The following is a 14,167-nucleotide window of genomic DNA, read 5'->3' as shown; positions in this document are numbered from 1 at the left end:
CATGGATTTGGTAGAAGTTGTACTTCCAATTCTGAACCTGTTATCTTTCTGAGGTTCTCTGACTGATGACTTCCACTAAATACTTCTACATTTACCTTGCTCTTAGTGGTCTGCCCAATCTCTTTGATGGCATTTACAGTCTCTACGTCTTTGTGACTAGAAAAGCCTGCAAAAGACTGTCGTATTTCACAGGTTCCAGTTAACTTAAGGTTAACTTATGTAAAATAACTTAATGTCATAGCTTAAATTGCTAATAAAGTTGTGCTTGTGCTGAGTTGCCAAACTGTGCTGGAATAGCCAGAACACAGGCACATTCTTGCTTCTACCTGCTCTATTTTGGGGTCAGAAACCTTTGACAGCAAACTTTGAGAGGGGGAGAAAAGGGAGAGAGGAGAAAGGAAAGCCAGTTAAATCTTAGACTGCTGCAGATGTTTCTTCTGTGAACAAAAGGCAGAAATCTGCTGCAGCAGGTTATACTTTACGATATGTTGCTCAAGTATTGTCATTAATATATTTTTAATGCTGATGAGACTTATCTTACCTTGAAAAATATGTTGGCTATCGTCAGAAGACCCTGAGGGCTTCAGTAGTGATTTTTCTTTCCTGATGCCTAAGAGACTTTCTGAAAGTTAAGGCTCATCGGTGTACGTGGAGATTTGGCCAACCTTGTATTCCAAAATAGATCACTTGCCTCAGAAATAGTGTTGAATCAGGTTGCCAGTGCAGACTGTTTTGCCTCCCCAAGTTGTCCTCAAAGAACTATTTGACCCTTTTATTTTATTTTATTTTATTTTCCATTGCAGCAGGACAAGTGATATAAAGAAGAATAAGAATTTGCCCCAATTATTTCTCTGGCTCAGAAAAAGGCTGAACAGCTTGCCTGCTGTTACTGTTGTGGGATGCTGAGATAAAATAGATGTTTTTGTTGTTCCATGACTTTTCTTGACAGATACTTACTATCGTATGTTGTGTTCTCATAAAATTTCAGCACCAGATTTTCAGAAGTATCTCATACATCTGATAAGATTTCCAATAACTATCTCCATTTGAAGTTTCCTTGTTTGAGAAATTACTTCATTCAAATATCTCCATTTGAGTTCAGTATCTCCAAGTTAAATGCCTGAGTAGAGATAAGGTATTTTAGAAATCCTTTGTAAGCTGTTAAAACTCCAGCCTCAAGCTTAGTTGAAGACATTTCCCTACAGGGCTTATGGAAGTTATGTGAGTACCCTGCCTCTCTGTCTGTAAAACCTTCCTCACAGATGATTTGCTGAATATTCGGCTTCAATATGTTCTCATTCAGCAGGATTCCTTGTCCTCCTCAAGTGGGTACATACAACTTTATTAATTAAGGGCAATTGACCCAGATCCCAGAGTAGATCTTCACAGTTGGGTGACAGCTGGGTCCAACTGCATGCATAGGGACCTTGCATTACTAACAGTGAACCTGCCTACTTCTGCAGGCCAAGAGACAGTGCAACACTTGTTTATATGTTGTGGCTTATTTTGTTCTACTAACGTTTGAACCACTTAGAGATTTGTGGATCTGTGCAAGCTATCCAGGACAACCACTAGACAGCAAAAATAAAATGCACTCTCTACTGGTCTAATTACACTAGAATGTTATGCAGAAACTCTCAAAACAGTCCTCTCTCAGCGTGCCTTTGTCATGGGTGAAAGTTGTGTTAGTGTTTCGGCCAGCTAGTCAGCTGTGACTCAGATATACATAGCTCTGCACTATGCCTTGAAAATATAACCTCAATTGAATTAAACAATTGTTACAACTGTTAGAGACTAAACATAGATCTAATGCTTAGGGCCTCAGAGCATCATTAGAAGCCTCAAATGTCCTAGGTGGGTGGATAAGTTCCAGGAATGGGAGGTTCTCTGAGTGCATAAGAAGATGTTCTGCTAGGTATTTTATGTGACAACAAAGATTTAAAGATGATAAAAGAAAGAGACATAGTACCCTCACTAAGGTGTGAAGATTTCAGAATCTCCAGGAAGTTAAGCTAAACACAGACTTGGAAAATGTTGTAAAATGATATCAAAGGTTTAAGAAATAAAACAGGAGATGATAGATTATTGACTAAGGTTCCAGCCTGTCAAAAGCTAATTTAGAAGAGACCATGAAACAAGTAAAAGGTCTACCCACAATTGTAGATACCAATATTCCCAAAGGAAGGAAGTTAGGGTAGTATGTGTACTCTTAGCTTGTTCCATATTTTATCCTTTAAGTTAGCAGTCTTTGAAAAAGTACAATATTATATGGAATGTCTGATTAAATATAAGAGAAGCTTTAAAACCTGTAATGTGGACTCAAGTGAAGATGAAAAAATGTACACTTTTAAATAAATATTTTTTAATTGCTACATGCTAATTTTAGTATTGGCTTGAACTGTATTCAGTATTGTCAAAGCATTCATTGTCTGAAATAAATTGGAAGAAAATTTGAGCTCCTGGAAATAGTCTGGAGGAATACAAAGACAAAAAGTTACAGGAGAACCATATTATTCAAGTTACTGATTCTGATATTTAGTTAACATATAGGATACTTTCCTCTGCTTTACATCACTCCTAATTAGACTGCCCTATTCCATTTTGTCTTCTCCATTTCCCTCCTTGCTTTTGTCTCCTGTCACAAAGCTGAAGTTCTGTGTTACCAGTTCATCTCTTTTCCATACCTCAGGATGGTACATGTGTCCAGAAGCACAGGCCAAAACCAACAGATTTATCACAGCCTTAATGACAGCTGGCTGCATGCTGAGTGAATTCTTAAATTCCCCCAAACTACCTTTTTGCCAAAACATGTGGAGTTGTAGCATTCAACATTTTATTGGGACTGTTATCTCCAAATGAAGAATGACTCCACTGGAAAAAAAGTATTTTGTATCAGCTGCAGACCTATTTTTAGCTTCTTGTTTGGTGAAACTTCAGAAAACATAATTAGCCATATGTTGTGAAATGCTCGCCAAGTCTTAAATTCAATTTTTGCAGACCACGTTTGAGCACTACCTTGTCCACAACTTTATGCTCTTGGAATCAGATTTATATATATATATATATATATTTTAATGAGAATGTGATTCTTCATATTTCTTTGGGTAAATATTTGTGTTTATAAAGGTTTTAGAACTGGCAGTACTAAAGATTGAAATATTCCATTTGTTTACATGGGAAGGCAAGAGTACTGGAATCATCCCCTAATTCTATCACTTATGAACTTCAAACCTTGCATTGGGGTGATGGTGTTCTCAGAGAGAGAAAAGTAGAGTAGGTCAGGAACATTCATTCTCCCCCACAAGTATTTGTAGTGCAAACAGAACAAGATTATTCTAATCAAAAACATAGAAAACGATAACTTTTTTTTTTTTTTGTCAAAAATAAGAGCTTCTATGTAAACAACAGAAGTGTGTTTTTTTGTTTATTTGTTTGTTTTTTTCCCCAAAGGAAATCTAAGTAAACTGTTAAATTTCAAATTGGATTAAAACAAAATGAAAAATTAAATCATATCTGGCTAAATCTTGGTATGGAATTATAGTCAGGTGCCTCATGATAACATGCTATCTTCTGACCAGAATTCTTATTTGGGCTGCTTTTCCTGAAAAGCGATTATAGTTTCTCCTCAGGAACTTTTCAGTGCAATGAAGTTCAGTTTCTGCTCCCTGAATAAGCAGTTTGGACTATGTGAATCAGATAAATGTGACCTTTCTATTTCTATAGAAGAAAAAAGAAAATTCTTTTGCTATAAAAATGGTGAGACTGGAATTTTCTTTTCCTAGCCAAAGAAGTTTTCTTCGGTTCCCCTATGATTATAGGTGGTCTGGTTCCAACTTCTCTCTCTTTTTTTTTTTTTTTTTTTTCATGAAGTCACCAAATATAAGAAGGACAAGATGTCTTATATGCTATGGTCCATGTCATGGATGGAGCAGAAGTGTATGAAGGCCAGAAGGAAAAGAGAAAGGAGTTTCACGCTGTTGGCTGGCTAACAAATAGTTTGCCATAAAAGTAGGGCTTCTGCAGCCTCTGTGCTCTCTGTCCCAGCTGTCTCTCTACTGGTAAATTCTTGGTAATTGAAAGTGAAGCCTCTTGGCTATAATCATTTAAAAGAAACAGCTCCTATATTCTTCTGTTTCCATGTATTTGTGTTGACTGAAGGCTGTTATATATCAGTTTGTAATTTGGTCTTACTTTCATTGACTTGTTTGACTTGCTTATTTTCAGTTAACCTCATTGCTGCTTGACAGAAGTTTATGCAAAACATTTGGATTGTTGCAGATCTGTTTCTAGCACAGTTAAAGGAAGAGAAATAACTCTACTGAAATTGCATATTGACAAGATAGAGAACTTCACATATAAGTCACTTTCGTTTTCAGTTAGCTTTCATGAAGTTACATGTATAGTTGGCTTTCTGAGAAAGCTCAGTTAAGGCCAGTCCATTGAGATGAATCACAAGATTGCTATGAATTGTTTCATAACTGACTCATGGTTCAATGCAAAGTGAGTAACATCACCCTATCTGATACAGTACAATAAAAAGATCTAAATGTCCAGAATAACAAAAAACAATGCGAGTAAAAAACTGGTATGTTTAATTACTTTTCAGTGAGTATTGATTTCAGTCTTGTTGATTTATAAAGCTTTCAAAGCACAAATAACATGTGTCGATCATGTAAATAAGCTTCATCTGTAAAAATGATGAATCAAGTTTTCTGTTTTTGTTTATTTGTTCGTTTTGTTACAGAAATCAGGAGCTTACTCAACTGAATGCCCTTTTTTTTATTTTTGGTTGAGTGTTAGAGCTGGAGCTGAGGCAGGATTTACTTGGTTAGCTGTGGTAGGTCAGGTTAGTTCTTTCAGTTAATTTGTTTCTCAGTAGCTGAAGGCTTTTCTTAATATTACAGATAACTTTATTTAGAGCAGAATTCACTGGTTTAAAGAACTAGTAGAAAAGACTAGAACTAATTGAAAAGAATAAAGCTTACTGTGCAGCAAAATGGGAATCTGCAATATCTCTTGTAGACAATGAGTAGGTAGTGTTTTGGGGGTTTTGGTGTGTTTTTTGTGTGTGTGTGGTTGAGTTTTTTTGTTTTGGTTTTGTATGTGTGTGGGTTTTTTTGTTTGTTTGTTTGTTTGTTTTTTGTTAGTTTTCTAAAAGCATACAAAACAAAATAACTTGGCTGTTATACTGTAATGTATTGCATACAATACCTGTTCCGCAATGCTGCTGAATACCTAATAATTATTCTCTTAATTCTTTAGAGAAGGTTAATTATTCATAGTTCTTTTGTACTTATAAAGCAGTCTCATCCTCATGACCTGTGAATTTAAGTATGTTTTGTTTTTTTTTCCCATTCTCCATTTAAGCATTTGAAAGCACTTAATGACTTAATTTGCTCTGATTGTCTTACTCTTTAAATCTTCACTAATAAGTAAAGATGGTTTTAGTTCAGAATACATGCTAATATGATGTACATAGTCATCAATCTGGAAAAAAAAAATGAATCCATCATGGATAATTTTTCTTTTTTTTTTTTCTATCCCTAGTATCCAGATGTATAGATTAGTAAAGATTGTGAACAAGTCTCTGCTTAGAAATTGTTTTAATTTCAAATCTTAAAAGACATAATCCATCCTCCCCCAGAACACATATATGCTGAAGCTGCACATTAAGTTTTTCCTTTATTGGTTACATTAATATCAATGAATAATGTCTTCCCATGGGGTAATCTAATTATAGTTTGAAATAATTGGTGAACTGAAACAGTGTCATAGATCAAGGAGGAAATTAATAAAAGGGTAAAGGTGAATTACATAGGGCATGAGATCCTAACTAGGAATAATGAGATAATGAAATTAAGTTAAGTTTCCATCAAACACCAGTGATATCTATACAGTGAGCTCTGTTGAGCAGTGGAACTTGCAGAAGCTCTAGCACATGGGATATTTAAAACCGAGTTGAACAAACATGAAAAAAATGGATTGTAGGGAACCAATTTTTCACTGGCAATGAGGTGGACTGGATGACCTAATATCTCATTTCTACTGCTAGCGTCTACAAGTCTGTTTAAACAAATACTTGGAATTCTGTATGTCTTCTAAACTCACTTGGACTTCTTTTGTAGCAGGAGCAGCAGGACCTCATTATCCTGTGAAAGTGCTTGACAGTAAATAGCTTCATTTTCAGTCTTTCTTATTGGACAAAATTGTATTTTAGGCTACATGAAGTTAAATTGTGACTACCTGCTTACTTGCAGCAAGGAGAGCTCAGAAAAGTACTTGTCCTGTGGCTCAGAGGAAATCCCCTTAAACAGGCCAACTGCACATGGGATTTCAAATGGTAGGAAATAAGCAACAACTTCATTAATTTTTGACATTTTAAAATTGTTTTCATTTTTGTCTTTTGCAGACCATCTGAAAGGAGAGCTAACCCAGAGGCATATTCAAAGAGTTGTTCTAGGTAAGACTGAAACACTTGGAAGCAACAGGGATCACAAGTTGTCTCCCTTGGCTTAATCTTTTTGTTGGGCAGGTTGTACTTTTTACAACAGTTTATGCCACAATGTTGCCGCAATAGTTAAAGAACATGGAGTCTGTGAACTTTGCCAGAGATTTGGCTCAAAAGGCATCTTCTTTTATATGTGGTGAGAAAAATAGTGAAAAAGTTGGTTTTTGTTGTTGTTGTTGTTTTTCTTTTTGTTTTGTTTTCTTCTAACTGTAAAAGCAATCTTACCAGGGTGACCAAAACAAGAACAGAGAGGTCTAATATCCTTGCAATTTTTAAATTTGTTTGTGTGTGTGTGTATCCTTTGCGATGACTCTTGGATTCCCACTAACAGATATTGATTTGTCCTAAAACTGAGCCTCTAGATAGCCATGTTGCCACTATCAATCTAACATCTTTTAAAATTTTCCTCATTCCAACAGTGACCAAAGGCATATACAGGTCATTTCTTTTACATCTAGTTGTAGAAGTTGAAAAGTTATTCCTTGCAGCTTTGTTGACACAGCTGTGAAGCTATAAGTGTCTACATAAGTTGTTCACATAAGTGTAAAGTCATCTAAATTTGGTTTAAGGTGCTTTAAGTGGACTCCATTGACTTTGTACTGAAACAGCCTAGAAGTGTCCATATGAGAATTCCCCTTCTGGAACAGTAAACTGCAGCTAAAATGTGACAAAAATAAATAAATAAATAAATAAATAAACACCTGCTGGGGGCAATAACAAGTTAAGCCCACCTCAATTAGATCCATAAAAGAACCCCCAAAAATGACATCATGGACCTTCTTCATGTAAAAGATGGAGCTAACTCAGACCTGAATGCATTTTATGGTTTTATTTCAATGGTATACATAGCACAGGAAATAATATTTATCTCTTAATTAGAGAGAAAAAATTTGGGTAGTTGCTTTCCTCACAAAAGTCAGGATTACTGCAAATTAGCAAATTAGTTTCTCCTTTCTCTTTCTAATTTAGCCATGTACATGTCAAGCTCTTTTGATGTTAGTATTTTACACACATTCTCTTTTTTATTTTTTTTTTAAATCAGCACTGAAAACTAATGCTACCTATGTCAATAAAGCCCAAAAGTCAAACTCAAATTATTTTGATCAGTATCTGAAGTTCAGCCCGAAAGAGATAAATTTATTATCATGTGGAATTCTTTCTTTAATTCACTCTGTTTTTAACATTATTTATTCATGATGTCACATTAAGAAGTTACACAAAAATGAATCATAGAAATGCTGTTTATTAGAAATCTTCATTCAGTGTTCCCAAAAAAGTAAGAAGTGATACACTTTCTGCATGTTTCAATCTGCATGATGACATCTTGTATGTCTTATATACTGATATCTTAATATACAGACATTTGTGTTGCAAATGCTGTTTTCAATAACTATCTAAGCTGGTTTTCATAAAACGGGTAAAAATATTTTTTTCATGTGTTTAGGAAATGACATAGTAGTGACTTTATCAGCTATACATTCACATTGTAAATATTCTCTTAGTATTCCATAACGTAGCAGGCAACCCATGCATTTTTGGCTTTTGTTTTGAACATTGCTATCTGCTTATCATCACTAAGTCTGGACCACACAAAGTATTTTCCAGACTTTTGTTTCCCCTTCGTTATTCACTCTTTTAAATGCTCTGGATATTTAGACTTAATATTTAATCTATGAGTTGGGAGAGTATTATTTGCCTGCCTGCTTATTTGGATGAATATTCTTCCAAGGAGTAACAGGTGTCAAGTCTCCCAAGATCTTTCTTGATGAGCAGAATGTCATCAAGATATTTTTAAATGAAAACTCCTGGTAAAAAGGCTAATTAAGAGTCTGTTGAAATCCCAACATGAAATAAAACATACCATTTTTTCAATTAGAAGCCAAGTTAACGTCTTCCAGCTGCCTTTTTTTTTTTTTCTTAACTTAAAGCATCTTATGGTTAAAATGCTTTCAGAAGCTATTTTAGTTGGATTTTAAACAGTATAGATCTGTTTTCCTGATGGCTATGCTTAAGACGTGAATTTTTCATTGAAGGATAACTCCACTACTTATCCATTGTTCTTAGCGCTCTCTTTTTTATAACACCATATGCTGAAAGTTAACAAAGGACACAAATATATGGGAGGTTTCACTGGAGGCAAGACAGTACTCCATGTTTTTCAGTACACAACCAGAAACAATTGAATACTTTGTGTAAATTTGCAAGGATTCACTCTCAGTGTCACTTTCATCTTTATTAATGACAAGAATACCTCATTACGCAAATACCTTCTTTTATTCAGTAAGATCTTTCAGAGTAATGTACGGTCTGAAGGGGTAAGAATTGGCAAGATTGAGTCCAAAATTATGATTTTTTTTCTCTTTTCATATTCTCTCTGCTGTTCTTTACTTCCCTTTCCACCTTCTCATTGATCTCAACTTTCACTTTTCCTAATTCCTCCTGCCTTCATTTTTCCCCCATTCTTCCATTCCTCCCTTTTTCTATCTTCTCTCAAGTTTTTCCCTCCGCAATATCATTCACTTCTGAATTTTCCCTCTTTAAGGGCTTGTATGATTCTTTCCTCTGCCTTTTCACTTCCTTCTGCATGTTTAACTGCATTTTTAGGCAGTATTTAAAATGAAATAATGTGCACAGCACTTAAGTACTGACAGCAAAAACAGTGAGTTACCAGGACGCCTCTGGGTAGACAAGGTGAAAGAAAAGGTTGGAAAGAAAAGCTTCCCCTGGGTTTGCAATGGTTTAGAATGCAACTGTGTGTTTTTTTATGACACCTGAAGATACTTTACCTGAAGATACTTTAAACTAGCATTTCAGTAAAATAAGGATTTGGTTCTTCATTATCTTATTCTAGTTTTACATTGATTGAATGTGATTGCAAATAGACAATTAGGCTAATGTAACATCATTCACCAGCAGTGGGGGGAGACTGAATCCTAAACTGGAACCATCTGATGACCCAGGAAAACCTATGACGTACCGTACTGGGAACACAGTCCTATTGGGATGCATGCTGGCAAAGGCATGTTTTGTACAGTAACTTTCCATAACAGAAACAACTGTACTGAGACTAACACAGTTTTGTCTGTTCAACTGCATCTCAAGTGGAGGCCTCTGTTGTGTTAACTCTGGAAGTTAGAAAGGACCCATGAATGTACACTTGGACACTTGGCTCATGTGCCATATCAACAGAAATGTTTACTAAATCTGCAAGTCCCACAGCTGTTCTGTCAGCTTCAAACAGATCTTGACAGAGTTTCATACACAGAAATTTCATTATGTGCAGCCTGAAACATTTCCTAAATCAAGGTGAAATGATGCATCATCTTCAGTATATCATGTCCCTCTTTAGCAATAATCACAATTACTTTCTGAGCTTACTTGAAATGCAGTTTTGCAGCTTTCCATTTCAAATGTTTTTCCTATTTGTCTCTTTCTCCATTAGCCTCTTTTTTTTTTTTTTGAAACTGTTAGCAACCTGTTAGTTCTTTTGGGATTCCCCTCAAAATATCCAGAAGGGGCAACACCTTTTGGTGTCTGGATAAATTTGTAGAGACCAAATTAATCTCTCTCTTTCTGTGCAACTCCATTGTTCTCTGTAATGCTATTAGGAAAAAAAAACAAATGTAATATCTAGCATGGGTAAAGATGATAAATATGGGTCTTTGTAAGGAATCTGCAACCTTAGTAAGGATTTCAGCATCAAGGCCCAGTTTGTAACTTCGTTTTTAGAAATAATAACTTATATTTATTCTGTTATTGGAAGACCTATTCCCAAGATCATTTTTGAACAAACTTCCTTGGGGGTGGAGAAAGAAAAAAAAAAAAAACTATTCCTCCTGAAAAATAAAATGACTAGGTGAGTCAAAAATAACAGATGTATTTCAATCCCAGAAAAATGCATACTAGCATTTGTTTTAGAGTGGCAAATACTTCCGTGCCTTTCTTTGATTAGAAGTGAAAGCAGCATTATCAGAACCAGGATTGGTAGAATCAGGAACTGCTGTTCCCACTTGTCCCACATGAGGCATAGTGCATGTTATTAGAAAGGTTGTGCCACCATGGTTTATATCTGGTAAGTATATAGAGGATGCTTAGGAATTGTATGAAAATCCTCTCTGCAACCATTGCAGCATCCTGCAGACATATATAACACTGACTAGGCTAATAATAACAGTCTTGAACTCATCTTCTGTGATCTGTGTGAATGGAAAGCACATAGCACTTCCAAATTGCTGGTTCGCATCACAGTTAATCTCTTATTTAAATAAATCCATATTTAAATAAAATGAGCTCTGTTTCTTTCACTGCTTTACATCTTGTAACTGAGAAGCCATTTAACTTTGTTCATATGAAGCAGAGTCTTGATCTGTCCTAATGCCATGAAATGAGGAGACACAAGTGTTTTCAATCACAAAATGACAGAAGCTGAGAAAAGTGGCAGTCTGTGTTTTCCCACACAAGTCCAGTACAATCCATGGAAAATAATAAATGGTCTGCTTTAAGGCCATCATTCCTGGCACTAACAAATGGTATCTTACATATAGGCTAAAAAAAGACCTTTGAAGAAATATTCAGTTTGTCTGAAGTCCAGAATTTTAAGGTTTTTTGTTTTGTTTTGTGACAAGAGATAACTATGTGGGTCTGTTCATGTATTTTCAACCCATAAAATATGCTATTTTTAGGGATAAAAGTAGGAAAAGAACGTATAGTCAGTTTCCAATGGTCTCTGAATACAGGAAAGGTTTCTCTTAGAAATTCACAATTTTGTTATGCATAATATTTCAGTGTGTTGTGTTCTTAAGTACTTGTGCTTGAAATCTCAACCAACAGCAGTGCTTTTACTGTAAAAGTTCACTGCTCCTGTGCACGGAGGGCACTGATTTTATTCCTAGGGTGTCCTCTAGTGGTTCCAAAGCCACTCATTTTAGTGATGGATTTCTTAGGTCTTTCTATTATTTCAAAGAAAAACAATCAGAGACACTTTGCATTAAGGTTTATTTTTGGTTTTCTGTTTCTGACAGAAAGTTGGTAAAATTGTTCTTGTTGAAAATGATCATTTTTCACAATTACTAGGACAAAGATATAAATAGCAAAGCTGGCTGAAAATTCAGAAAGCATTGCCTCTTTTCTTTCTTAAAAAGAAAATATTTACTCTGCCAATGATAAGGATCTTCTTGAATTTGCTTTGTTTAATTATTGCAACATATTAAATGCCTTTAGAAATATTTGCTAAATAAGTTTTTAGGCAAATACTTGTAATGCTAATGGACAATGAATTTTGAACACATATATAAGTCATTACACAGGATATTTTAAGTAGATTAGAGGTTCTTTGTAGCTTCTTGTTACTGTAGTGTAGCTAAGTCATTGCAATTATTCCAGGTGTGTCTCACAGGAAACCAGCATAGAATTTGGCTTCAGAAAACTGTGAAGTTACACACCATAACAGACTTACTCTATCAGACTCACATGCTTTTCTCAGGCTTAGTTTCAGTGCCATCTATGCCTAATACACTGAGCTCTTGCAGAACTTTTGTACTTTTGTACGTACCAAGTTCTTTTGTGAAGATTATCACAATCCAGAAAAAGAAACAGGGTTTTGAAGCAGCAGCTAGACAAGCAGCAGTGGATCCCATGCCATAGTACTTGAGGCTTGTTGTCAGGTGTTATGTTTTTTTGTTTGTTCGTTTCTTTGTTTTTCCCAGTATTATGTAGGAATGAATTTCAGAACTGTACAAGTGTACTATAATAAGAAAACTCTTCTTAAGTCTGGCCATTCAGGCCTCAAGCCTACCCAGACCTTTCTTTCAGTAGGTTTCTCTTTAGCTCTTTCTAGGTTGTTTTCTAGTTTTCTTTGTTTCTGTGTACTTCTGTTACTCTTTTTATCAGGTTTTACTAGCTGCAGTGCTAAATTCTAGAGTCAGCCATGAGTTTTCTCTCTCATTGTGTCCTCAAGGAAGAGAGCACTGCATCTTTACAGGAAATCTTTGCAAGAATGTTGTTCTGAACTGTCAGAGAAAATTCTGAGATTGTTTTTGTGTTCATATTAAGCTTCCCACATGACCTACTCAGCTTCAGTTTATCAGATCTCAAAAAAAAGTAGCAGACATCTTTGGATCAAGTGATATTTTTATTAGGAGTCATGAACTTGTAGCACAGCAATACATTTCTGAGTTTTATTGACACCAACTTTAAGATTTCACTGTTGTTAGGACAGCTTGCAGTCTCTGTAACCTTTCTTGTAATAAATATTTCTTCCAAAACACGAACGAGTTCAGAGTGAATTGCATTATTATTTAGAGACTCCTTTAGGTGACTAGTAGGTAAAGAGACAGAATCTGTAGATGAAGCTCTTGATTCTCTAATTTCTCTACTAAAATTAAAGTATTAGGAAAAAGATGCTATGAGGATAGTTATATGTGTTAAAAGGGGTACTCAGAGAGATTTGCAGGATTTCCATCCTCAGACTTTTCAAGACATGTTTAGACAACCAAGTCTGATTCAGTTTTCACCCAACTTTGAGGAGACAGCCTCCCAAAGTCCTCCCAACCAGAGTGTTTTGGTGATTCTAAGGTATAACTTGAGGTGAACAAGTGAGAAAAAAAAATGTTTTTATGCACTGTCTACTGATTCTATGCCTAAGTTAGTTTTGCTGCAGTACACCTTGGGTATCCTCTCCCTGTTGGCTCTGGTAGAACAACTATGAGTAACTTATAGGTTAAGGAGCTGCAAACTTCTTCCTTCTGATTACATAAAGTTGAGTTTGTACATTAAAGGCTGTATCCTGCGGGTTGTTGGGCAGCAGGCTAGTTCAGTACCAGTAGGTTTGCTCTGAGCGCTCTTTGTCCATGTAACAAACAGTTTTGTAATCTAATAAACTGTAAACAACCAACGAAGCTCTTTTCTTACCTGTATTTGCTTTGATTTTTCAGGGTAAAGGTAAAAGCAAGAATAGCAACTTATACTTGACCAAATAAATCACGTGACAAAGGTGTGAATGAGAAATATCAGTATTGATGTGGTATTCAGTGTTTCAGACCAAGCTACAGATCTGATGCAAAACTTCTTCCATTTTTTGTTTTGTTGTAATGGCCAGAAGAAATCAATTCACTATTGCTTTATACAATTTTTTTTCAAATTTTTAAAATCAAAAGAAAATGATGACTTGCAACAAGTTGTTACTGATAATGATAATATCCCACAAACATGCAGAGATTTCATATACTTCTCCAGACAAAAATCTTGTGGATGAACTATAATTTTTTCTGAATGTCAGGATTGTCTCTTCTCATATGCACTACAGTATAAGTCAGCTGACAACTACCAGGACGTTTTAATTAAGCTCAATGTCCTTTCCTTCATACAAAAAACCTGTTTGAGTGATGAGAAATGAGTAGATATTTATATACTTTTTCTTGCACCTTCTTCAGCCTGCAGCCCAGCACTGAGAGCCTCACTGTTCAGCTCCTACAGCTGATGAATATATGCATGGAAGTACTACCAAAAGTGTGGCACTTAGTGTGAAGTATGAAGGTGGACAACAGGGATAGAGGGTCCCAAAAACATACTCTGGTCACCAAAACTGCACAAGTTGTATATTGCCCTAGTCTAGTACTTTTGCCAGAGCACTGAACAATACCAACATGAAGCTCTGTAAAG

The 14,167-nt window shown here is 35.5% G+C and overlaps 1 protein-coding gene across 4 annotated transcripts in view; it reads left to right on the top strand.

The window, feature by feature from the left end:
• The window catches only part of KIF6 (kinesin family member 6), a 178,424-nt gene that overhangs the window by 139,299 nt on the left and 24,958 nt on the right, over positions 1-14,167 (top strand). For all 4 annotated transcript variants that reach the window (XM_027454038.3, XM_027454040.3, XM_013103400.4 and 1 more), the window contains one exon: positions 6,410-6,460. In XM_027454038.3, the coding sequence (XP_027309839.1) occupies positions 6,410-6,460 (51 nt within the window). The remainder of the gene's footprint in view (positions 1-6,409; positions 6,461-14,167) is intronic.

The sequence above is a fragment of the Anas platyrhynchos genome, chromosome 3 (genome assembly GCF_047663525.1).
Source record: "Anas platyrhynchos isolate ZD024472 breed Pekin duck chromosome 3, IASCAAS_PekinDuck_T2T, whole genome shotgun sequence".
Taxonomy (NCBI): Eukaryota; Metazoa; Chordata; class Aves; order Anseriformes; family Anatidae; genus Anas; species Anas platyrhynchos.
Note: the sequence above shows the minus strand (reverse complement) of the source record. Positions and strands in the feature narration are given on the sequence as shown.